We start from the raw sequence: 27187 nt of genomic DNA, 5'->3' as shown, positions 1-27187 counted from the left end.
GGGTTCCAATACAGAGAAGAGGGAAAATGGGCTTGACACTTTTGGCCCCCTCCGTTCCCCTTGCCATCCTTTTCCTGGATTTTTGTCCTGTCTCTGGGGCCAAATGAACCCAGTCTGAAGTCTTGGTAGCACAATAGCATACCCAGAAAAAACTGTGCAAAGAACTGCAGTGCTATTGCAAAGGCAAAGAGCTCCTACATATTGTGTGGAAACATTTTGAGTCGGCTGTCATTTGAAGGTAGCCATTATCCTATGGTCAGGAGAGGGCTTTACATGGGCCAAGCTGAGAGGGTGTGTCATATTTGTCAGATAATACACTTGTGGTCCCTCTCACTCCCTTCTAACGCAGGGTTCATGCTCAAGCATCTTTACACATAGACAGGTCCTGTTGGGAGCTATAACAGGAAATGACTGTTTTGAAGAACATGAGGCTGAGTGGGCGCTGAAAGGGAGAGCAGACCTAATGAGTGCATGCTGTAATGCTGCTGTTGTTGTTTATTTTCTCACCAGATACTTGTTTGGCACACGAGAACGGAGAAACCTGTCCTTGTAAACGAGGGGAAAAAAGGCTTCACAGACCCCAATGTGGAGATTTGACCATTTCCCCCAGACTACGGTAAATAAATAAGTTTTGGTATATTTTATTATACCTTCCCATTACAGACCTTGTCAACACATTGGAGAAAGCGGGGGAATTGGAATTGTCATGATCATGTTCACCTGGTCTCAACTAGTTAGACTACAAAAGAAGCAGGTGTTCTTAATATTTCCTAATACATTGTACATTCATTTTTAAATGTGCTTCCTGTTAAGGTACAATTACAGCAGATGTTGTCCATTATTGAATGTCACCAAGGAAATAAACATGTTCAATTAACTTAAATAAGGCTTAGCGCTCTTTCTCAGCATATCTTAATCCTTTCTACTGCAGGTGGTTGGCCTTGGACCTGTGCAGGAAGAAAACGGCTCTTGATAAGTGCAACCAGCGCTCATGTCTTAATAATCAGGAAAAAAGGAAATGGGGGCCTTTTTGAAGGGGGATTTAATCCTCTTGACTGAATCTGACATTTTTAAAATATGGATTGAAGCAGTACAAATGTATCATATTAAAGCACAGATTAGTAAGAGGCGGCAGTTATTTGGCAGGTCTACGACTGAAGTGCAGAGGAGACGACATAAAGGACATCTCACGGGGTCAGTGACCTGCACCTTCGAGGTACAACGGCCTGCTGAGGACAACCTAACAAAAGAGACAGCACAATATGAAAAGCATACAGCCAGCGGATTCAACCAAACAAGCAGATTAAATAATATCCTTCACCTCAAAAAAGAAGGGACTAAGGGGGGAAAAGAACACACATTGTCTGGATCTGCACATGGTACAAGAAATTCCTCTTGGATTTAAGGACACGACCTGCATCATCAGCCTGAATAAAAACACGACTCCAAGGACAGATATGTCTCATGTGGATTTTCCTTTGAGCAAACACAAACATGGCAAGGGAAGGAATGTTCTTTTGATAACTATGAAATGTTTGCTTTAATTTAATTGCTTTGGGCGTTTTCCAAGAGCTTGACTTGCTAGATCACTACTGACTCTTATCTACATTCATTGTTCATTTTATAGTGTCATTATAACCACCCGCATTTAAGCCACCCGTACACTTGAGGAGAGACTGCTGTTTGAAATGTACCCCTTCTTGTGCTTGGGAGCTGAAATGTAAATGTCAACATCAAAATCTTAACACTCTTCTTAGCACTTAGAAAATACACAAATGATGTTCCTTTGTGGCAACATGTGTAAATAGTAATTCAAAATGAGAACAATCCGAGGATTAATGACACATTTTGACAAAAGCACTGTAATTACTGTATTTATATGTAAAAACAAAAACTCTCTTCTCTTTTCCCCCTGGTGAATTCCTCACAATGACACAGAACAAGGCACAGGCTCACTATAGGTTCAACACATGGAAATAGTAATAGCACATTACCAATTTCATTTGATAATACAAACTCCACTTTGTGACACATTCATAATGCATAGACAAGAAGTTCAAATCAGCTACATGATAAATTCACAAATTCTGAACTAATTGCCATGTAAGCTTTCATAAAGTGTCATTTTTGACATTGCAGGGAAACTGTCATTTTAGTGAGTTCACATTTCCCGTTGTCTGCGCACGCTCATATGTACATGAGCCACTGCTTAACAAGGGTCAGCTGTGTGCAAGTACACAAAAGAGCAGAATGAAACAGCGTAAAAGCCTAAGGATTTGGTTTTACTAGACTTGCCAGTCCCCCTTGCCAATTCTCCAAAAACATAAATTTAGATGCTCAGGCTGCATCTGCTGACTTTTAATACAACTCACCTTTGAACAGCTGGTGTAAGTTATGAATAATAGATTAAAATATCTTATACATGACCCCAAATATTTTGTTTTCTTTATAACCAACATTGGCTTCCACTAAAATGAGATAATACATGCTACTCTGAAATAACAGCAGGCTGAAGAAAAGCACAACAAAAATAAATTTTGTTTTTGCTACTGGTTTGGTAGCAACGTTGACATGCCATCTCCAGTAATGTGGACTGATGTTTGTATCTCAAGGGGGTTTTTGTATTAGTGTCCATCTGTTGTGCATTAACCGGATCACAGAAGGGAGCCTCTGCACTTCTAACGATAGTAGCTATGTCACTGTACGCCTGAAAACTGTAACAAAGTTATTCTACACCTCACATAATAGAATCTCTCCTGTACTCGATAAATCATTCGTCTAGTGCAATACACAGTGGTGGTTCTTATCTAACATTGCCCAGCAGAAGTAGCTGGAGATAATTCAAACACAGAGTCTCTGTACTGTTGCCAGATTATCTCTGTGCGCCCCCCCTTCAACACACACAACCCAAAATACACTGCTGCAGTATGAAAACTTACAAAGACGTTATTTGCCTCTCGGGCTCATCAGCCGGAGAAAGCGTGTTATTACATATTTCACTTGGAATATGACGAGATACGCATTCAGACAATGGCTGTATTGTATCTCTAATCAAACTGGCTGCTTTCATTGACTGCATGATATTACACAGCACAGGGATCGGTCATGGAGATCACAGACTATCTTTGGGTTTGTTCTATTCTTCAATTTACCTCCCATTATTTATTAAATCACATCAAATTTTATATATTTATTTATGTATTTATTTCAAGTGTGGATGTGCAACTGAATGATAGCAGCGTTTGCCCTTAAATCTGTCTTTTCTAACTGCTCTCTAAAAAAAGCATGCGCACATACAGCAGACTGTACACATGGATTATCATATAGATCAGTAACAGGTTCGTGCTACCAACAGGTAGGCACACACACACAACATCTTCTTTTTAGCATTGCTGTTGATCTAAATTCTACTTCAGTGGTTATTATCAGCTTTTAATCTAAATGTTCACCTGAAATGTTTTAAGCACTGAAACAAATTACAAAGAGTACAAAGAGAGTACTACAAAGAGTTGTAGTCCAAAGTGGAAAAATGCCAGTGTGTTAAAGATTTAATTAGAACACTATCCTTTAAAATGCAGCTTAACTTGTTTCCATTTTGTGCAAACACGTTTTCCCAAAATGTAGTTTGTTGTATATCATTTATTGTTCAAGAGAAACTAAACTCCTGCTCTCACCTTCTAAATGTTGCTGTTGTCAAGATGCAGGCAAACAAATGTCATGTGGCGTACAGGCTGGATTTGTTATATTGGTTATATATTTTATTGGTTAAATAAGATTCTGTGATGTTACTCTCTGGTGTGTCCTGAAGCAGCAGAACAATTCAAAGGGCTTCACCTTGAAACTGAGGTTGTTGCTACTGTGTCCGACATCTGATCTTAATTTTTTTTCTGACTCCCAACAGATGATGTATTGAGCAATATCTACTACTCACAAAAAGACTTAGTCTACTAGAAACAACCAACCTATACATCAACTTAGGTAGTACAGGTTATTCAATATTTAATGTCAGTTAGTGAGCATTACCCTCTGAGGGTTTCTATAAGGCACAATACACACAAGTCCCTTTTCCTCATCTCCACTGTCATCTTCCGGCCTCATGTGATTCACATTTTCTGCATGTGACTCTTAAGGTTGTTTATTTGCCATATCAATTCTGTCTCAGAGTAAGATGTTAGTTGAATCAAGAGAAATAAATAACTGAGAAGAAACTCATCCATACTGGAGTATTGTGTTTGTACAATGGATGTTTTTTCCACTGTGTGTTGTAGTATGTGTTTCTATTCTGAAATCAGATGCATTTGGTCTGTTGGCATGGTGAAAAGGCTTTAATGCATACTGATGATCATGCTACAGTTGCACACAGTGCATATCTCACCACGATATAAAATGTGAGAAATATACAATTCTACAAATGCATTTAAAAAAATTACACTCAGTGAGTCCAAAGTGATGCATTTGTAAAGGTCCTTGATATTTACTGGAATTCAACATTGATTGGGTGGATTGGGTTGCAGCAGCTAGTTTATTTGTCAAGTACTTAAGTTATTCATAATGACTAGCTAGTTTCAAACTTGTTAGTTTACACTGCACCAATACCACAAAAGGAATACCTTATCTAGTAAAGAGTTTTACAAGCTACTGTCACATCAGTTTTAAGCTAGCTAGCTAGCTAGTAAATGTGACATAACTGACAAAAATATAACAGCTTAAGGAGCCAAATTATATATTAAACCTGCGAGCTAGGAGTTTGTAAATGTAAGCATTTATTTATATATCCATATATAAAGAAATATCTTATTAGTATTCATGCTGTTTGAAAAATGAGTAGGAAACATCCGATTATGCTAACTTCCCCAACGTCATTCTAATTGTTCTAATTAAATGTCATTTAAAATCTTTCCAGTTTACATCATTAACCAGCATTTGGACAAGTGTCAGGTCAGACTATCGATCATATTCCATTGCCTCTTTATACTTTAAATAGGACATACATCAGCAAGCTAACGTTCATGGGAGTCGTTGGATTAAACACATCAGGGAGATACATTTGTGCGAGGAATATAGTTAACTTACTCAGCTAGTAGCAGACAACCAATACAGCTAGCATTACAGCGTTAACATGTTGATGATGTATATTGTGAGACAAGAGATGTAGTTTATTGATCGGTTTCATAAAATGTCACTTTACTGCTTTACAACAAACTGCCACTTTCTTGACAGAGAAAATTATCTTCTAAGTTGACAAAAATCATGTGTGTAAGTTAGGGCACAGCACAAATGGGATCCAAAATTAGTTGCCTCACTGTTGACTAACTTAACATTTACATTTGTTCCGAAATAAGGTCCCAAGGGGCGAAAGTTGAAGGGAGGGATTTAGGCTCTGTATTAGGGAATACCACAGCCATTTTTCTCTATTTTCTCTGGTCATGTAGCACCAATTTAAAAAATATTTGCACATTTATGAATATACCATGTTGCCGATGGTGAAATATTCCTTTATAGAAAATAATTGTGATGGTATCCAGGCTGGTTTTCAAACACAGCTTGTAATCTTCACCTCTCTGAAGGAGCTAACAGCATATCATAAGAAGGTAAATTTGAAAACCAACCAGTGTTATATCAAACAGGCTCTTAGTGTGCAGGATAAATAAAGCAGTTCACAAGCTTCCTTGGCCTTAGCTACTGACAAGGGGTCAAACCAGCCTTTATTCACAGTTCTTTTTACACAGCCTGTAATTTATAAATTCTGTGAGAGGAAGAGATTTTATAACACTTTATTATAATCAAGATCATTCTCTGTCACAGTCCCTTGGTCTCCAATTATGTACTATATGAGTGCAGGTTAATGATACAGTTACTAAATTGAATAAAAAGGATTCAACAGACTGTCATAAATGCAGTCATGAAATGAAAAAGTAGCCTGGATCACTGCTGTGTTGGCATCTTGTGATATAACACAAAATGTCATGCTCACTGACATGTGTCACTCTTGAGTGCTGCTGGTCGTAGCCGGGCATCAGTGCCTCAGAAGACGAAGCTCACAGCAGTCGCCTGAATCACGTCCTCCCCAGCTACTTTTCCATAATCCTCCTCTCCTCATCCACACTTCCACCCTCACTGGACATCAACAGTCATGCCATAGTCGGGGCTGCTAGCGAACTGAATCTTCCCATCTGTTTCCTGCTCTTCAAACACTGTGATCTGCAATAAAGCAAAAAAATACCAGCTTAGCTGAGGTCATGAAGGGACACTGACAGTGGGTGGTTGAACACCAGTGTCAATATATGCATACTCGGAGAAAAGACAAGGAGAAACACAGAGGTGATGGATATCGGTAGCTGTATGCTGTAACTGTTGACCTGTGATGTGCTTTTACTTTGCCATATTGAAGGACTGATGGAACTAGACCATGTACATCTGCTATGTTTGCACAGTCTTTAAGATTTGGAGGATTTTCATTTGCATCTGCGGGTCGTGGTGATGGCGCAATGGATAAGATGCCTGCCTTTGGTGTGAGAGACCTGGGACAATACATATATATACACACACACACACATACATATATATATATATATATATATATATACACATACATATACACACACACACACACACATATATATTCTACAACTGAGTGAGAACTTAAATTGCTTTAAATGTGACCATGTGGTAGCACTAGTAGATACACCAAAAACTATGTCATTATGATGTATTTACTACAATGTATTATCCTGTTAAGTAACAAACATATGGGACTGAAGAGAACCTGAAGGGTAACTAGTGCAAAATGTGTTTCTGTACAGAACTTTACATCACAAACAATGTTGAGATCTAACTAGATTTTTAAAAAATGTGCTAAAGTAACTTTGATAAAAGTATCTCCTGAAGGGTAAGCAGATATAGATGAGACCATACCTTGTTGTCTCCTCTGTGAAGCCAGGGACCTGGGACATAGAGAGTTTGCTGAGGACCGATGAACCAGTAGCGTCCCAGATTCTTGCCGTTGATAAACACTACGCCTTTGCCCCAGCCCTGTGAACAGAATCAATGACTGTTCGCCAACAGGGAGGTTCAGCCAATTAAATGCTGATGGGTAAAAAAAGAAACATTTAACTACCAAGAATACATGTCAAGCCTTCCTTTTTTAATGAGTTGCAGATTTTGCTTAATACATCCTGGGTTGTTGTTAATTATAGCTCTAAGCTTCTTGACTTCTAGCCTCTTCATTTTGTGTCTCAGCACTGGAACACTTTGGGAAAGTTACAAGCTAAAGAAAAAACACGAGAGTTATACAGTATAGCAGGATGGATGACTGGTCAAGTGGCACTTATTCAAGGCCTATTCAATCAATAACTGTGTTAAGGAGAATTGCATACAAATTGGATCATCTTTTCTGTAAAGAGCCTTTTCAGACGTTCTCTGTTCTCACACCAGAGTAAATGAAATACAAATGTTTCTGTAAATATATCCAATGAATTATAAGTAAGGCAGCACTCAAAAAAGCCTGCTGAAGAGCTATTTCTCAGGGGACTTTTCAAAAGTATTTCTGAAGGAGGTATGATAACTAGTAATAGTCTGAGCTAACTGTATATAATACATTTAAATTTCTGGTTTCAAAATTCAGAACAGATCTATAAAAGGACAGATTCCCATGTCTAAAGTCTACGTGGTAAAGACAGCTTCCTGACTGTCTGGCCAAAGCTCAGGTAAAAAAAATGCTTACCAAAGCAATGCACATTTCAAAACAATGTACATAATATACAGAGCTTGGAAGGGTGTAATTATCTATGAAAGTATTGACAACTTGATTTCTGTTAAATCTAAAGAAAGTAAAATTTGACATTCATATCTGATTAATAAATGGCTTAACTTAAACTTTCATGTCCATTGTGAATCTATGAGAGGTTAGGTAAAACAAATCCACACACCTGTCCATATACTTTTGGATGTTTTAACGTTTTTATAGTATACTCAGTTTCTGAGGCTGTAGTTTGTTGTGCTGCTGTACTGGATTGCAAGCTGAGTGCCTGCACTACTCACAGGGAGTTTGATGAAGGTGTCTTTAGGAGAACTGTTCACATAGAGTCTGGTCTGGAAAAAACCTGGGAAGGAGGGCCGATGACGCAGAGACATCCAGTGGCCTGAAGTCTCAAGTCTGTAAAAGGAGAATAAATTGCACTTTTCTACTGGATGTTTCATGGCATGGCAGTACAACTCTCGGTTCTGTAATGTATTTAACAGATACATTCTGCATACATTGTCAGTCTCGACATTTAGGTGTCCAGTGTATCATGTCATTCCTATTTATATGTATTAAGTAAATGTCAAGTGAAAGTTTGGACATGGATGCCAGGGGAAATATACAGAATCACTATATTTGTTTTGGCTATACAGTAGGTTATATTTTGCCTCCAAGTAAATTTAAAAGGTTGCCATAATATAAGACCAAAATTCCTTCCTCTGTTATGCATTTTTAGTGTTCATTCATGCAGGGCTTCGGGCCTTGACATTTTCATGATGGTGCTGAGGTAAAGAAATTGCAATTTCTCAGTACATGAGGAGAGACACAAAAACGACTTGGAAATATATCAAGATAGTCCATTAAGTGCAAATATGTAAACAAACAAAAATGTCAGCTACTCCTACTGACCCTGGTGTTTCATATCTGTGCAACAAATATGAGATGCATACCGGTCTGAATAAAACATAAGAAAACCCCTAGAAATGATCAATCAATTTTGTGATTGGGAAGGGTTGTGGAAGATGCCTGACTTCAATCTGGTGTTAATGACACTAATCTTGCATGTGATCAGCAATGTACAAGGAGGTCATTCTAATCTTGTAATATGGAAACATAATGACAGATATTCATTTGCACCTTGGAGTGCAATGGGATCATGCAAATGACCTTAAAATGCTTGGCTGTTGTAGATAAATTACCAAACCTAATGACTATTATGGGATTGATGCCACATTAAACAGGTCCACGTTTAACAGTTAAGACAAACCTGTCTTAATAGAAATCATTCAGACCTTACATTTTTCCATTGCACAGTAGTTCTGTGTTTGTTAGTTAGTAATGTGTTTGTGTACTGGCCATGAATTCAAGGTTTTGAACAAGGTTTCAATGCACAAATGTGTGTTCAATGATCTTGTCAATTATTTGGTAAATATATTGTAGCATTTAATAACTATCCTGTTAAAGGTTTATCCATGTTGGTGTGTTTCAACATTAAATCACTGTTCATGTTGGTTGATGCAGAAAGTTCTATGTTTTTGAGCCCTTGGAAATGGCATTTTAATTGCTTTGAATTCTTACATTTAAGCTGTCAGATACACGCTGCTAACTGAAATTCAACTTCAATAACAGTGTATTTTTACCTCCCGGTTTCATGTGGTGTTTTCATCATTGTACCTGGACCACCTGGACCTTACATTTTTGCTTTATGCTTTGCCTAGTTTGAATTTAGCTAATACTGTATGTTATGAAGACCTTATGCTGTCAACCACTGGTGTGAAATATTCAATACCAGATCCATCTGCCTGCTTTACCCTTTAGTGACAAAAAGGTATAAAGTTCTCTATCATGTTGAGCCCCTTGAACATTGATAACTGTACAGATTTTAACTGACTCGAGCCATGTTTATAATTAAAAGATTTAACATTAAACACTGAATTAGAGGGCCATGCTTTGATTTCTATATTTAATCACCATGTTCCCATTGTAATTGTGTTCGGCAGAGAGCTTATCAGCTGGTTTGAATCATGAGCAGGCAGTTTAATGACAGAGAAACACAAACATGTCAGGAAACTGGATAATAATTGAAAGATACAAACCTGTTTACAAAGCCTGGCTTCATATCCAGACTATGAATAATGAAGTCTCGGAGGATGCGCCTGTTTAACTCGATATCTCCAACAAGTCCTGAAAGGTGCGTCAAAGCTGCTTCAAGTTTTCTTAAGGCTCTTGAAAAACTGTTAATTAGTTTCTGTCGATGCCTCTAATGAGAAAGATAATTCGGCAAGACTTGAAAATCAACAAAGCAATCAGTTTATGTAACAATTTGTACCTTTGCGCTGCTCGTCCAGGGTTTTCCCATAATTCACTCTTCCACAGTTCTCCACCAGTAAACTTAGAGTTCTTTTCCCCTTCAGTAGACAATATAAAACATGACAGGCATTACTGAGGTACAGTACATTGATCAGGGCCGATCTGAGTCTACACTTTTCTGTTATAGTTGACTATTCAAAATTAGATAAACAGTCATTTGAAGGTTTGCTGTTGGCTAAAAGGGTAACCTCAGTATTTTTTAAACTGGAAACCTATTTTCTCATGTTTTTGTTGGGACAACATTTAAAAAAAATGGTCCAGTATTGTGCGAGCGCCCTGCAGTCAGCATCAGCGAGACAGTGCTACAACTTAATCCTTAATGGACAATTGCGCCACGTCGAAGTACGTCCACTAAAGTCCTTGTTTTTGCCACTGACAGACTGACATTATAAGTTTCTAACAAAATTATTTATTATACCTACAGAGATAGACTTTTTTGAGCAGTCACTGTCTTGTCAAAGCCACCAGACTCCACTGACAAAAACAGTAATTTTACCTCTCTGGTCTCCCGCTGCAACCATCGGTTAGTGTTATTGTGTGTTTTTAACCCCTTAAAACACCAACTTCACACAATTACACAAACAAATAAAAACAACTAAGTCAAATAATAACACAAACAAACTAACTAACCAACCAAGGCAGAAGTAGACCAGCAATTCCCGCGTTCTGCAAAGTAAAATTACTATTTTTATCAATGGAGTCTGGTGGCTTTGACAAGAGTGTCATAGTGACTTTCTGTATATTAATATTCCAAAATATTTGCAGCTACTTGTTATAAGAATCTGAGCCTGCCAATGGCAAAAACAAGAACTTAAGTGGATGTACTTTGACGAGGCACAATTGCCCACAAAGATTACGTTGAAGCCCTGTTTCGCTGCTGCTGACTAAAGCGCGCTCGCTCAATACTGGACCAATTTCCAGGTTGAAAAATACCAAAGCTAACTTTTAATACTGTGACCTTGCTGCCAAAAACATCCATCAGCATACCCTGAAGCTTTCACATACTGTTTTTGCATGATGTTAAATATTAACTAGAGTGCTCCGATCAGGATTTTTTGGGCCGATCACAGATTATTGAAAGCAGCATCGGCCGATATCGTTCACCGATCACTGGGTCTAATTTGAAGCCTTTTATTTATCATGTAGCATTATACTGTATATTTATTTAATTAGTCCTACAAACAATGTGTTAAGTATTAAAATTAACAGATAATAAGTATCATGAAATGACAACTGTTTACTTTATTGCCAGGAAACATGGGCAACAAATTCCACTCCCTCTGTCTTAGAGACTCAAACCATAGCAGCCTTTGCCTGGTTACTGTGAACATCTTACAGCTTAAGAAATATAGCTTTCCTGTGGAATAAACTACAAAAACAGAACAAACAGCATATATATTTTTATACTTTATAAATTTACTTCAACTTTAAAAACTGCAACAAAAAAGGCTGTAGCCAAAATATTTAGGAGATAAAAGGTGCACAGGCATCATGAGTCTATGATAAACTCTGAATAGCCGCTTTTTATTCTGGAAAGCTCAGGCAGGTTCTGTGAGCTTTAGGGAGCGGAGAGAGGAGCAGAGAGTGGGAGAGAGGGCTACAGAGGAGTCATAACTGTCATCACTGAGATTTCAAAATAAGGGAAATTTACACATTATTCTGTTAATATTACTTAGCGTTACTATATACACATTATAATTTCATACCACTAGTATAGGCCTAATATTATTTCAGTGGGTTGTTTTCATTTATTAAATCCTTGTGCAAGAAGTCTACATCTTTTACATAGGCCTACTGCCACCGGATTTACCAGAGGAGAGACAAGCTAACACTTTAAATACGGCCAGCAGGTTTTTATTTGATTTTATAAAGGTTAAAAATACGGGAGATTTACAGGGAAACATTTAAACAAGGAGCAGAGAGAGGAGTGGGGTAATATGAGGCTATATCCACACTACTACAGTTTTTTAAACAGTTTTATAACGAATACGATCTTCTCCGTCCACAGCAGCGTTTTTGTGCGTGTCAGAGTTAATCTCTGTCCAAATTAAAACAACTGAAAAAAGGCACATCTAGCTGCCATTCACATACACTGGGCATGCGCCTGCCGGTGTAAACATGAAGCAGATGGTCTACTCCGCAGTTGCAGAAGATTTAGCAAAAGAAGAAAGTACTACAGACAAAGAACCACACAGGTATTTTTTTTGCATTGACCGACAACGAAGTGGAACTGGTGGAACCTTTACTGAAAGCAACATGGCAGTACAAAGAGGCTAGAGGCAGAAAACGGACTAGGAGGCAGTCAGCTGATTGAGTGGCGCCTCTCTTTGCATCAGGAAACTCACACTAAGGGGATCAGTCGCCTGATGTGCTGTGGGTCAAGACAATTAAACTCTCATTGTAAATGATTAACTGGGCTCATCAATCGCTTCCTGTCTGAAAAGGACTTTGGTGCTAGCTAGCTTTGAAAACTACTCAGATGGCACCATTTTAGCTGCCATTGAAAATATGTCCAGCGAGTATTGCATCATCTGATCAGCTTTTCTGATCTGCCTTTTTAGAGACCACCGATCTACCCAGTTAAAGCCATTATCTGCCGATTACGATCAGTGACCGATTGATCGGAGCACCCTTAATATTAACAACTTTATCCTTTTGAAATCAGCTAACAGCATACTAGGTCTAAACTACACACAGAAGGACCAAACCACAGACAAAAGCTACCTTCCCAACAGGGAGTGCGAGTTCTTGCGTCTTATAATCCAGAACACCAACAAAATGTTTGTCCACAAAAACCTAAGAATAAAAAAAAAAATTTTTAATTAAATGCAAAGCAAATATTTTGAAAAGCGGAAAGAGCATGAGGCATTTATGCATTTGTCCTACATTACATTCAGTCTTTCACTGAAGATTTTAGACATCAACTGTTGAGAATTGCAGGCTGCAGTAACTGTTTGACATTAACACCAGAGCAACTGGTGGCAGCCTGAGCTTGTTAATTGTGCTCCACAAGTACACTGATCAGAGGTGTGATTTCTCACAAGCTTAGATCACAGCTTCCTAAATGTTCTCACAAAGAAAAGTATAAATGTGTGACAGCGGATGTATTATGTTTGTGTCTGTTGTCCTGTCTTTACCAGAGCTCTGTCCCTGACGTTGTTCTTTGAGTTGAGGGTTCCTTCACTGGTGATTGTGGTCTCATACAGCGTGTAGCCATAAGACTGACCATTGTTATTGTTGACAGCAAGATTCTCTATGTTCACCGGCCTCTCTGACTTCAAAGGCTAAAAATATGCAAATAGAGATTAAGACAGGGATATTGTTTATACAATGTACCACTAAAAGCAGGTGTCTAAATATGCTGCGGAAATGTCAGTTTTTTTTTTTAAATGGCTACACAATGTTTGCTATATTTAAAGTGGAAACACACAATCTCAAAACCACTCTCAATGCAGATGGGATCTTATGATGCATGCCGCAAAATCTCCCACTCGCAAGATGGCACCACCCAAAGTGATGATTTATCAAACCTAATGAAGCTTTCCTGTCTGGTGTTCAGAGCGATTCTTTCATTCAGCAACATTCTTTTGCATACCCTTGGGAGGTGCATTATGCCCTCTTCACTAGACAATAAACACTCCCTGCTATGACACGATTAAACACCTACCTCCAAACATCCTGATACAATATCAAACTCACGCATCCCACTCAGTCTCTCTGAAGCCAGTGAAGAGACAACGCTCTTTTTAAACGAGGGAGTGTGGCTGGTCAGGGGCAAAGTAATTTTCGTCTCAGAGGGAAGCAAATTATAGCGACGAGGAGTGAATAATTAATGTTGTAAGCAACTGCCAGACGTGCTACATCTGGTTGGAATATAAATGCCCCTGAAGAGCACGGTGTGAACGTCAAACTAGACTGGTGGACATGAAAAGCGAACAGACGTGATGACAACCTCCAAACAGGTTTATGGTTTGGCAAGGGGAGATTTTCTGTTGCATTCATACTTTATTTCAACAACTTTCTTTACAGTCATAAAGCTGGCCACGGTAGATTAGCACTGGTCCCTGAGCAGGCCACTAGTGCAGCTAGTGGAGAATGTCTTGCTCAAGGGCAACTCATCAGCAGCTGTTCTTTAGCGACGAGTGTACTTCCCTTCTCAGACTTTCTCAATAGGTTCAGGAAATCAAGCTGGTGATGGACAATGATTGCAAGCTCACTTCTCTCACTTTCACATTAGCATAACCATGCCTGTAAGATTTTTCTATGTTTCTTTATTAAGAAGTAAAAGGCTCATGTATGTATTTTTTATGTATTAGGTACATATTAGGGTTGGGCTGATAAGAAGATGCCATCGTCCATCAGTGATGGCTGACAGATGGGCGATGGTTGAGCAGGCATCGTGATTGTAAAACCCCACCCGCCAAGGCAAAAAAATCTACATTTTTCACATTAAACCAGCAGGTTTTAATCACCAGGAACATAATTATTATAAATTTTAAATATGCTTCAGACCTTCCTCCGAATTATCTTCTCCCCACTTTACCTGGTCCGTGCTTGTAAAATATCCACCGCGACTTGTAACGTCATTGCCTACCAAGTTTTTAACCGAGTGAAGTCCGTGCGAGGTAACTTATGCACATATAAGACGACCGCTACTCCCCCCACGCCTGTGCGCGAGCGCGTACCCGATACCATCGTCCATCCCGATGTTTCAGTGTTGACATCGTCCGATGGAAATTTTGTAGACATTTCCCAATCCTAGTACATAAGCAACTGTATATCGTCTGATTTGTTGTCATTTGGCTTAACCAAATGACGTCCTGGAACATGTGCAGTGGACAATGTGGGTTACTTCACATATGATTATGTTTCATCAGATCATACTATTCAAAAGCAACTGAACTCAATAGAGAGGCAAAAATGTCACAATGTAACCTTGTTTGAGGTAATCAAGTGAATGCATGGCAAGTTAAAGCATTTAATACGTCTTGCATCAGGCATAAAATCACTCATTCAAACTTCTAAATCTGATAAAATAACCAATAGCAACACAGGTACAAAAGCGCAGGTGCCCACAGTGATCTTCTGTGTCTGCTGGGGTTGCTTCTATAATGCAGATATGGCAAGGAGCTTGTGCTACTTTAACAGTAGGGACTGTACTGTAACACAATGATGGTGGAACAAGCTAGTACACGCCATCAGAGCAAGGGCGTCCCTCTCTAACTTCAAGAAGCTCATCTCTCCCAAGAACACTTTCTCTTATAAGACCCCTAAGCCCTAATGTCTAACATGCAGTTCCTGTGCTTTTCTTCTTCTATCTCTTAACAATCCTCTTGTATTGATTGCACTATTTGTTGACTCTTACTTCTTTCCCTAGGTATTTATCCCATTGATGCCGCCCATGCTAATAGCTCCTACTAGTATTTATTGTTGCTCTTACTAGTATCTATTGTCACTCGTAGATCTCTTTCTGTAATTGCTATTTGCTTGTATGTTGTTCCTCAAATGTAAGTCTCTTTGAATAAAAACATCAAATGAATAACTGTAAATGTAAATACACCTGCCCTCTGGCTAGGACAGTCTTATAGAATCACACTTGAGAACATGTGCTATGCAACGCTCTTTGAGAAGGAGAATACATTTTGTAAGTACTACACATACCACAACAGACTGCATATTCACATAATTAACACAAAGTTTACTTGATTGCCTTTTGTGTATTAATCATGTATTACTTATTTCATATAGTACTGTTGCCTGTCAAAAACCTTGTTAGTCTGTTTTGAGCAATGCTACACAAATAATGTTTATTATTTTTCTGCCTCAAATGTTGGCTCTCTGTGCATCTCCAGCTTACCTTGTCAGTGAAATGCAGACTGTCCCACAGAGACAGGTGCTGCTGGATGACAACAGGCTGGTATGCTCTCCTCTCCTGAAGAGAGGGCAGCTCAGGGAGAGGCTGGGCTGAAAAGCAAGGAGGAAAAATGAGGGTAGGTTACCAGTTTGTCTGTCTGCATATTAATTCATTTTCATTTTCCTTTATTTACCCATTTTGTTTTATAACACATACATTGTCCACGTTTATACATAATTCCAAAAACACAAAAATAGACATGAATCTATATTTTTAAGCACATGGAAATTCAGTCAGAGGAGGGAGTTAAAGATGTCCCAGTCCGTTTCACACAGCCTGTCGCAGCTGTTAAAATAAATTTTTCTTTTCTTTTTTATTATTCTTATGTGAGACTGATATTGGATATTGAAATACTAAATTTTAATATGAACGTAGGCTATCTAATTTAGTTTAGTATAGCTTTCTTATAGGCCAACTACAGAGACTGTAGCCCTGTTCCACCCCACCTTTTGTGATGTGGCCGCAGGTAATGAGGTGAGTTTTCAGTAGCGTAAATGTTGAGATTCAGTCTTTCAACCACTATTTGAGCACATTTTATGGCATTAATGGATTTTTTGTTTGATTGCTTTATGAAGTTAATTTAGAACAATGTCTGGAACACCTTTGAAGTGTGTTAAATAAATTAATCTCATTTTTGAAGGGACAAGAAGTTTTTTAAGGTGAGGTGGAAGACCACTTCTTCAGTGCCCGAGTCTTTTAATGTGGAAACGCCGACACAGCCGAGCTGAAAGAATAAGGCTGATATTTTCACACAACAAGAACACATCAAATCAACGCAATATAATAGACTATGCCTGTTCATTTAGACATTCACACTGTCGGAGAATTTCTCTCTCCCTGCAAATGTCAGCTGCAGCCGTGCTACTTAGACTAGGCCTATGTCGTATTTCTGTAGTGTAGCAGTTTGCTCGTTTGTAAAATATGACACTCTGCTGCCAGTGGACTTGTTCATGTCTGTCATCTGCTGCTTACCCCGCCTCTTTTATGTGAACACGCTGACGGCTGGATTGGGAAACCCTGAGTTGAGTTGATAATCAGCTTCGTGGTACCGCTTATCCCGACCGCGATTGTTAGGGTTAGTTAAACCAGATAACTGAAAGGTATCCTGGGTGTATTGAACTTGCTTCGTTAAGTCTAAAAGCCATGTTTTGGGTACAGCTGGTAGAAAAAAATAAAGTGGGATGACTTACTACTTTTGGCCTGCTCAAGTTTGACCTGCAAAACAATAAAATGCACAAAAAAGCAACTGGACCATTTTCTGGGCTATTAAAGCATTCTCTTGAGGAGTCTTCATATTTTAAAGCTTATGAATCACTCAGTACAAATCATAAAAGTAACATGTCCCTTGGAGACTGCTTCTAAGGCTCCATGGGTGAGCCATTTGCCCTCCACAGCAGCATCTAGTTTGTGCTCCATGTTACAAAACAGTCTCATTACAACAATTAACAGTGGTTGCCGGTGCCCTCTAACTGCTTTTAAAGGTGTTAAAGCATGAGCACCAGTGCTCCCTCTGGAAAAGGCTTGACAGCATTTCCTTATCACCAAGTGGTAACAGCTGGATCACTTAAGGAAAGCTTTGAGGATAATGGCCAACACCTTCCTCCAATCTACAACGCTTGCAAGCCAGTGCCTTTGGTAGAGTATATAATGGGTCATATCTAAGAGGGGAAGTGTGCTTTGAAAAGACATTTCTATGAAACTGTGTCACAGATTAGAATTTTTTTTCCTGCAACAAAGGCATTATTATCCCTAATTATCCATATAATCCTGTGCAGAACAGAGCGTGGAGATGTGTGGCTGGGGAGGAGAAACAGGATGGTAGGGTTCAAATTTGATCATATTTGACATTTAACTTTCTTCACAGAAGAAGAATGAAAATTTTAAATGGGCCATATATTTGATGTTCAGAGAAAATGCTTTAAGATAAACTGGTACCATCAATAGCGAGCAGGCATACCACAAGTGCACAGATGGATGTGTAGCTTGTTTTATATGATATACTGAGTTTTTGCAATTTTTGACAGCTTTGTAATAATAAGAAAATCCCAAAGCATATAGTGTATCACAAGTCTACTTTTTGAGCCACGTTGACGTCAAAGCTCAGTGTTAACACATTTGACAGATCAGCCTGAATCCAAGACAGCTTATGCAAAAACAACACCACAGGGAAAAGAGTAACACTGACACACTGTACATGATTTGACAAGCAAACAATTATCAAACTGATCTAATTAAAGAATTAGGTCATGTGTTATATGTGTTTTGTAGTTGCTGAGTAAAACACAGAGCTTCTCAGACTCACTCGCATATCCAGGCCACTGCTCAGTGTTCAGCAGACTACAAAACAAACATAAGGATGAATCACGCAAAGGCAGCCTTTCACACTATCTTCAATCGTCACAACTGTAGGCAAATTATTACTTTGTTGTGCTGGATTCAATCCTACATTGCCAAAAGCTACATTTTCAGTCCTGGCCACAAAACACTTGAGACTTCTGCCCCCAACCACAAACCCTTGTTTTACAGAGAAAACTGCATGAACAAGGCCATGTAATTTTCACAATGGACAGTAATTTGTCTTGGGCAAAACTCATACATGCATGCACACAACACACATAGACCCATATCTAATCCCTGCTTGTAATCATATGCAAAGTTATCCTACTTTAGCCAACAGAGAGCAGGTTCTACAAGGAGAATTAAGTTAAGTGGGGAGATGAAAGGAAAGGGAGAGAAAGAGAGACAGAAGATGTGGGGCCCGTCTCAGCAACAACACACAACACTCACTGTGGTAGAGGCTGAATAAATTCCTCAGAAGATGGTACTTGGTGGTGTAATCCCCAGCCTCGGATAATGGAGCATCGTAATCTGAAAGATAATGCGCTATCAGAACAGCAGGCTCTGCAGCCAGAGAGAGGCAGGGATGCCTCTTACCGTGGCAGATGCTTTCACCGTGCTCCCCTATCAAACATCTTGAAACAGCAGCGAGCCGAGACACATTTTGAGTTATCTTGACAGAAAATGGAGCCGTTTGAGGCAAAAAGGTAAAGGGCATTCAGAGGAGTAAACACAGGTATGAAGACTGCTGAAGGTCAAAGGCGGGCTTCCCTACTGCGGAACCGTTTTCAGAATTCTCCTCGTTTCTCAAGAGCGAGGTCATTACAATGTTACGTGCCCAGGAGGAGAATATAAAAGCCATTGGACCACCTTTGATTTACATTTCCCAAGCATTCTATTAGGTAATTAATTCATTAGTGTTCACTACATATTCAAATTTCAAAGAGAAGGTCAGAGGCTCAGGAGCAGGTATAGTACCATCTCCAGACATTTGACATATAATATCTTAATATCCAAATTATTTTTAATCTACCTTTGCTATTCACATTTGTTTCAAGCAGACAGGCACAGACTGTACTTACTGACTGTATTTCAAAAAGGTTATTGTTTGACAATTATGTGCACTCCTGAGTCAAATAAAATTTGGATTGTTTCAGCCTACTTTGGTGATCACTGTGCTTTAAACATTTGGATAAAGTCAGCAGAAGTTTAAGTAACTGTGAATGTGGTTCTGGCTATTATAATTAAATGTTACACAGTAATGGTCAAACACAGATTCATTACACATACCATAGCTTGTTACCATAGACTTGGGTGCTGGTTTTCCGACGGCAAACGCCCCACTCATGAAGCCAAAATTCGTGCCTCCATGGAACATGTAGAGGTTGATGGACATGTCCAGTTTAAGGATCTCTGTGACCACAGGCATCATGTCTGTCAAAAAAGTAAAAGTAAGACCCAAACAAATCCCATTTAATACATAAAGTCCATGATTTAGCTTAATTATTCTGATATAAACCAGGGACTAAATCAGGGAATAACAAATGCAAAGCTAAACATGAGTCACAAAAAACCCCACAAAAAATCTATTTGACTTTAACAAGCCAGAGCCACTGATTCAATAATTCTATCGCTCTCAATTCCACTTCAATTGAAGCATGGGCAGACCTCAGCCACGGATCCTATTACAGGTTACTATAATTCATTACGGGGCAATGCTCACACCCATAAAAAATTGCCTTCCTCCCTGCGCAAATTAGCTACCTATATTTTGCAGCGAACATAGCAGAGCAAGTAATTAAGTATTCAAATTGGACTTTAGTAGTCAAATTGAACCGACTTTAATGATTTGAATCAAGGGCATGAGCCTTAGTGAATAACAATTGAGCAGGGTGAGTGATGGAGCCAGTTGGTTTCATGGTGGTGGCACTAGCTGTGACCAACTGCGGGCTGTGTTGCACTCTGCAGAGCACTGAACTGTCAAGGACATGAATCCCCGCTGAATATTCCAGCATTCATTTCATAGCTGTGACACTGCGTGGGGAGGGTCTTTTCTTTTTCCATTTTCCCTTTCTCACTGAGGAGAAAATACTTAAGGCAGCAAGACTGCTAGCCCTTTCATTTTCAGAACATTTTTGTTAAGATGTGGATGGCTGCTAGGAATGACAGAGAGTAAAAAGGAAGCTTGAGGCTCTCCACTGTGTGTTTGAAATAAGATGTTTTTTGAGAGCTCTCAAGATGGTGATGGCAGGGTGTGTGGCTGCCATTAATCTTTACAATTGTAAAACAGGTGCTATCATTTATGTCACGACTGTACATTATACAAAAAATATCACCCTCCTGGCTGCAGCATGTGGACCATGTTATATAGGTGATATGTGGATATACTGTGGGTCCTGTAGTAGTTAGCAGCTGGCTCTATCACATTAATACTGTACTTTTTATACCTTAGGGCCCATACCATCAGCCAGGACAAGGTGGTCCAGCATAAATAGTTTACGAAATATGTGACACAACCTGTGGTTACTTAATAAACAGAGAATTAATTGACAATTCTGAAAATCAATTAATTGTTTATTATTTATCAAGCAAAAATCCCAATCATGAGCTGGTTACAGCCTCTTAAATGGAAAGATTTAGTTATTTTTTTAGATTATATATCATCTAATCCAAATTAATTTGGTCAAACAAAACGAGCAATTTAATGACCTACTATGATGATCTACTTTACTCTGGGATATTAGAGAGTGAGACATTTTAGACAAGAGAGTTATCGATTAATCAAAAATACTAATCAAGCGTTTAATTGAAAATAATAACCACTTTTAATTCAGCCCTACTGATATGTTCACACAAAGTCTGCCAAACTACATCTTTGTAAGATACTTAAAAATATATATTAAAAGGGGCAATATATAGTTTTCAGCATCCACTAGCGGTGCGGTTTTAAGATTGCAACCAGGCTAACTAACATTACTATTTGTGTATCTTTCACCAGAGGCTTAGCAATGTGAGCACAGCTAAATGTATTGGATGATAATGAAACGGTTAGTGAGCTAGCCTGAATATAATAAATAAGATTGTTGTCGCACTTTATAACAAATAGACCGCAGTTAGTAACGTTACTGTAGTGATTGGGTTTTCCATTGTTTTGTTGTCCTATGTAGTTATTTTGCATTATTGTATATTATGTGGGTCACGTAAGTTACAACGACTGAAACGGTGTAGAAGCAAGAACGAATCGCTCCACATTTGCTTTGTACCGTTACATAATTTCTTGCACACTGAATCAACACATAATACCGGTGGTACACAGGATAGTAATATGAATCGCGTTAGCTGGTAAGTCATGTGGGACTGCTCAGCGTTTTCACGAAACCCATCTAATTCTCTTTGGCCTGATGAGCTTCAACACATAATCATTGATTGTTGTTTTGTATCCTTACGTAGAGTTTGTGTTGTAGTTTATGTCGGAGTCTGTGTTGTGCTGGGAGCCGGTTGTTTCGTGGTGTTAGTGGACTGCATTTCGTTAGCTGCGGTGTTGTTGCTGTAGTCAGAGAGAAGCCCGGAAGCACACACAGGGCTACATCCCGACCCGGTGCCTTCACATTAAAAGCAGAATAGCAGCTGATCCAAGCAACAGAGAAAAGAGGTGAGTGCTTCTTTTCTACGTGAGTTAGAGCCTATTGACAATAAGGAAGTAAAAGTTTTATTTATTAATACATGATTCCATTGAAACTACATATAGCCCTTTTAAGGTTTAAAAGCACCCTTTGAGGGTTTCAGCCACTAGCAGCACTAGGAGCAAAGTTTCTAAACACATTTATTCCAGTCCTGTACTTAACAGCAATTTTGAGCTATTATAGTTAGCTTTATAGTTTTACACCACTAAAATAAATATTAATATATTATACATATCTTGAAAGGCATGTATAAATAAAATGTATTATTATTATTATTATTATTATTATTACTATTATCATCATAAATGTAATTTTTACTCAACTATCTTTATTTAAGAGTTATAGTTACAGGTTACTTTGGTAATTAACACATTTCATACAAAACATATATCCATCTTTTAAATTATGATGATTATTTCACAGCAAAGACAAAGCTGGACATTACTTGGAGAAAAGAAAGCGAGGAAGTTGAACTACCTGGTGAGAAAATGTGTGTCTGTAACTTTATTCCAGCTGTCGTTGTACTTTACTGTGAACAGTTAGCATAGCATAGCTCTGATCAATCCGAACTCCATTCAGAAAACATTATTGTAGTATTTTTAGAATCGAGTCCCCTTATTTGCTCCAAACATGTGATCCATGTTTTTAATGCAGATCAAATTGTATCAAGTATTTTTTTTGTTTGTAGTGCAACGGCACCTCAATGGTCACTGTTAGAGACCTGCATACAGTACAAAGAAGTTAAAACTAGCTCCTCAAAGCGTACAAAGTCATGTCTTATATTCATGTGCAGCCAGTAACATGCAGTCTGTAACTTACACAATAAGGCTGATGAGACATTGTAGCCTATAACTAACAGGAACAAACACAATGATACTGTATGATCCATCCGTGAAATGTCATTTAATGCGGCCAAGGCCAAGACAGTCCTAATGTGTATCTGTAGCTACAGCACATGTAGATACAGAGTAAGTGGCAGAGCATGAGATGAATGTGCAGTGTTTCCTCTATATGCATCACGACCGCCACTACTAAAATTTCCCACGATCATTAAACTATGCTCTCGTTCTATGCAGAACATACGTGACAGATGGTGTTACGAGAGCAGCGTAACTCTGAATCGGGAGGTGCGTAGCGAGTGTTTGATCGTCCGAGCGGCAGAAAGTGACCGTGAACGCGAGCGGAGTAAAATATTCTGGCAGTAAATGTACGGTGTCTGTTACAGTGTGTCAGCTTCTCAAGACCAAGAAATGTCTGTTGTTTCCCACCTGCTGGAAAAGTGAAGCCGGTTAGCGCCAAGTTAGCTAACATCTCCCCTTCAGACTGCGCAGCTGAGCAGGAAAGCTTCTACAGCAGCTACACAGCTGCTTTGTAACTTAACTTTAGCTCAATTGATAGAAAGTAACTGGAAGCTGTATATTATTACTGCCTACTTGTCCAATGTTGAGAAGATCAGGTACAAATTTAGACTAAACTGACGTAGCCTGCAGCTCTGTCCTGTACAGACTGATTAAATTATTTTTCAGTTTTCAGTCTGAAAAAGTGGTTTTGGAAAAGAGGATGGAGGTGACTGGAGGAGCTGAGGTTAGTAAAGCTAATTAGAGATGCAAACTAGTCCTTTTAAGCTAATGAGGAGATGTTTCTTTTTGGATTTTAATGTGCAAATAAAATGCACCTCAGAAGGGAAGAGGTTTCTCATGTTGCCTGCTTTTTATATTAATGTCTACAGATAAATGTAAGAAGCTGTCATATTAACAGGGTTTGTCCTGCCCCCGCTGCTGAAAAGAAAATCCTAGAGGAAACACTGATGTGTCTCCCTCAAAGTGCAACACCTCCACCTGTGTTCAGTAAATTCAGTCAGAATCAGTGGATTACATCTTTGAACCATCCTGTATGGCCCAGAAACAAAGTTAAGGGGGTGGGACACAGACTCTGGTCTGTGATATTTGGCTCACAACAAATCTCTGACAAAGCCGCAAAACAAGGAGGAAATGACCATATGCTAAGCTGTACATCCCAGCTGGGCTCTGTGCCTTTTGTGAAGGAACCATGGCGTTAGAGAGACTGTCTTACACGCAGTCTGGAGAATTCATCTTACATAACCCACATAGCAGTGAGTCTGTCCTTACCCTGTCTTTCCCTTGCACAGAGACTGTTTTATTCTCAACTAAAAAGGTTTGTCTTAAGACTTTCTTACCCTAAGGCACTGGGACTCTTTCTTACCCTCGAGACAGTCTGTTTTGCCTTGAGAGATTCTGTATTGGCTCGCAGCACAAAACCCGCCTTACCCCAGTCTCAAATTAGCCAGTATTATCGACCTTCTGTACAAATACAAACTGTTTAATCCTCAACAAAGCATCCATCACATGTCTTACTCTTACCAAGTATCCTACTTGCAGCTCTCACTAAAGAAAACCTGTACTCTAATCTTAAGTCTGTCTTACCCTCAGCTGTGTACACATGATGAAGGTCCCCCCAAAGATCGAACCAGCCAGACCAGTACTCCATCACCATCTTAGGCTTCTGAGGCTAAAGTAAAACACACTCAATTGAGCAAAAGATACATCTGACCTTTCAGTTTCTCTCAGCAACTACCTTATTGCGCTTGTACAAACACTGAATACATTTTCTTAAAGATTAAGATATTCTTTCAGGCTTTTATTTTTATGGCAGCCCTACATTTTCATATCGGTAATAGAAAGAGCAAGGACAACGAATCACGTGTCTGTCTGATGTTTGATAAGATCAGAAAACTAGTAATGACATCTAAAGAAATCTACAAACACGGATAAAATAATAACGGACAATGAAGACCCACCAATTTAGACACGGCACACAAATAAGACTCACTTGTATTCCATCCAGATACTTGATGTCATTGGGGTTCAGTTTCTGGAAATTTATGGTTTCTAGTGCTGCAGACCAAAAAAAAAGACAAAACACTGTTGTTAACACATACAGAAACTGAAAAAAGATGCAGAACAGTTCAAACTAACATGCTTTATGGCATTATTGATTTGAGTGGTACTTAAACACTCACATGCTTCTTTCCTTGTATTTAAAGAACTATCACTATTTCTACAGAGCACCTGGAACTTCCATATAAAGCTAAATCCACTTCAAATCATGAGTGAATTGGTATTAAAATAGTATAGTGTAAGCTCCTGCATTAGGATTCAGCCAACGAGGCATCAAACTTCAACTGTTCACCTTGCTGTGAGTATAATATGCAAATCAGGGTGCAGTTTAGAGATGCATTAAAACATTTTGTGAATTCCCAGAAGAAGGTTTATTATAACAATGCCCTGAAGACCCTGTCCTGTTGTTATAGGGATGACAATACATGGTTTGCAGTGATAATAAAACCAGAAATACTCATAATCTCAGTGAAGAACAACCTTATATTGACTTTAAAACAATGGTTACTAATGCATGTATATTACAGTAGCAGGTATCTAATAGAAAAGATAACAATTAAGACTTATTTTCCGGCATCACAGTGTCTATGCCAGAGTACGCTCAAAACAACCACTTTCTGGTACAACACAGAATTCTTTGTGTGTAGAATTAGGTTCTGAACTGCTTCTGCCTGACACTGGGCCGCCCTTCGCCCCTTTGTCGTTGTGTGAAAACACAATACACCAAACCACCATACTGTATGTGTGTTTGTGTGTGTATGCGTGTGTGTGTTTGTTTGGGTGCTTGTTTGTCTAACAATACCTCCTTTCACTCCTCCAAGCTTTAGTCCTTCCTTGTTGTCTGAGGTCAGCAGCAGCTCTGTGATGCCCCTTGACAATAACGCCTGGAAAGAAGGGGGATTATGGAGGCAACTAAACAAAACAGTGGAGGTTCTTTCTGATATATTTTTGTTGATTTTCCTTTGAAAGAAAGTGTAAAGGAGAGTGACCAAATAAAGGACAGCAGGGAAAACAAAGTAAGTAAGCGCACTCATCTATGAGCTGCCAGTTACTGTTGACATAGTTGTGCAATTTTAATTCTTACCTCTTTGATGAAAGGCATGTACTCTTTATCTTTAGCAAAGGAGCCATATTCATTCTCCACTTGAACTGCAATAATTGGGCCACCCTTGGAGTACTGTGCATTAATTAGCAAATGAATAGAGGACACATATTAGAGCCTGGCACCAGATCTTGACCATCCCTACCCTCAATGCAGCTGAATTTTAAAAACACTGTGGAATGCAAATCAGATCATGCTCAATGATGCATGAAGCTGATGAGAAGAAAATATGGCTGGGGGGGACACAAGTTGAGCAATTTGAGGTTGTATGGTGCATTGCATTGCTAACAATGGTTACAACATGGCCAACAGCAGATTGAAGGTTTTTAGGAGGCGGTGACTAAATATTGCATGCAGGGATAAAATATGATTGTGAAAACAAGGATTGTGTCGTGAAAATAATCTTTTTGGGATTGGATAGTTTTTTAATTGCATGCATGCTGATATCTTTTACAAAATGAATAGGCAAAAGTGTGTATGCAAGTAACGATGAAAACTCAAAACATTTCATTGGAAAAACTTGTCTATTTTGATATAGATGTATTTTAGTCATATTTTTATAGAATAGCCTCGTGTAATTTTTCTAGAATATCTGAGTGCATCAACCCAAATACTTTTTAAATCTCTCTTGTGCTAAAATGGAAAGTACCTGATATGGAGCAACTTTCCTAATGAGGTGATTAAAGAAGGATTTGACTGCATCAGTGAACCCTGGGTAGGTTGTTCTCAGTTTCATGTTGTGATCCCGTAGTAGCCAACTGAAAAAAGAAATCACAACAAAAACCTTTAAAATGTCCCACAAATAACATATCACACAAGTTCTTCAAAGTGCTGTGAACTCTTCAGGTTTTCAGCTACTGGAGATAATCCCAGCCAGCCTAAGCATGACTATCATAAAATGCAGTGCAGAGGAAGTCATGCTTCACTGCATGCCCCTAGAAACACTCTGTTTGGATGATTATCAAAGAAATATTACCTCAACCTCACGTTCCCTGAGGGCAAAACTACTTACTTCCAGTCTTTTTCCCCTCCAACATTTACCCCATTATCTGTCCAAATCTATTTTGATTACAGAACTAAATGAATTCATCCTTTCAGGGAGATCTGCCTGTCAGATTTAAT

At 38.8% G+C, this 27187-nt stretch overlaps 2 protein-coding genes across 5 annotated transcripts; one reads left to right on the top strand and one right to left on the bottom strand.

The window, feature by feature from the left end:
• Nucleotides 1–510: 510 nt before the first annotated feature.
• Nucleotides 511–607, top strand: LOC119892912 (galactosylgalactosylxylosylprotein 3-beta-glucuronosyltransferase 1-like; the record flags this gene model as incomplete). Its single annotated transcript, XM_038704888.1, is given in 1 exon segment — nt 511–607. A coding segment is annotated over 1 exon segment (87 nt), but the record flags the coding sequence as incomplete, so codon positions are not given.
• Nucleotides 608–4310: 3703 nt separating this feature from the next.
• Nucleotides 4311–26823, bottom strand: LOC119892911 (beta-galactosidase-1-like protein 2; the record flags this gene model as incomplete). 4 transcript variants are annotated; one of them, XM_038704885.1, is given in 15 exon segments in its annotated part: nt 4311–6201; nt 6916–7051; nt 8041–8155; nt 9838–9925; nt 10071–10149; nt 12836–12907; nt 13249–13395; nt 15969–16075; nt 18813–18893; nt 19653–19796; nt 24490–24574; nt 24896–24960; nt 25766–25847; nt 26048–26140; nt 26715–26823. In XM_038704885.1, coding segments are annotated over 15 exon segments (1417 nt in total), but the record flags the coding sequence as incomplete, so codon positions are not given.
• Nucleotides 26824–27187: the final 364 nt, after the last annotated feature.

Source organism: Micropterus salmoides, unplaced genomic scaffold, assembly GCF_014851395.1.
Source record: "Micropterus salmoides isolate LMB-PRFRI ecotype aquatic unplaced genomic scaffold, ASM1485139v1 Ms_hic_scaffold_75, whole genome shotgun sequence".
NCBI lineage: Eukaryota > Metazoa > Chordata > Actinopteri > Centrarchiformes > Centrarchidae > Micropterus > Micropterus salmoides.
Note: the sequence above shows the minus strand (reverse complement) of the source record. Positions and strands in the feature narration are given on the sequence as shown.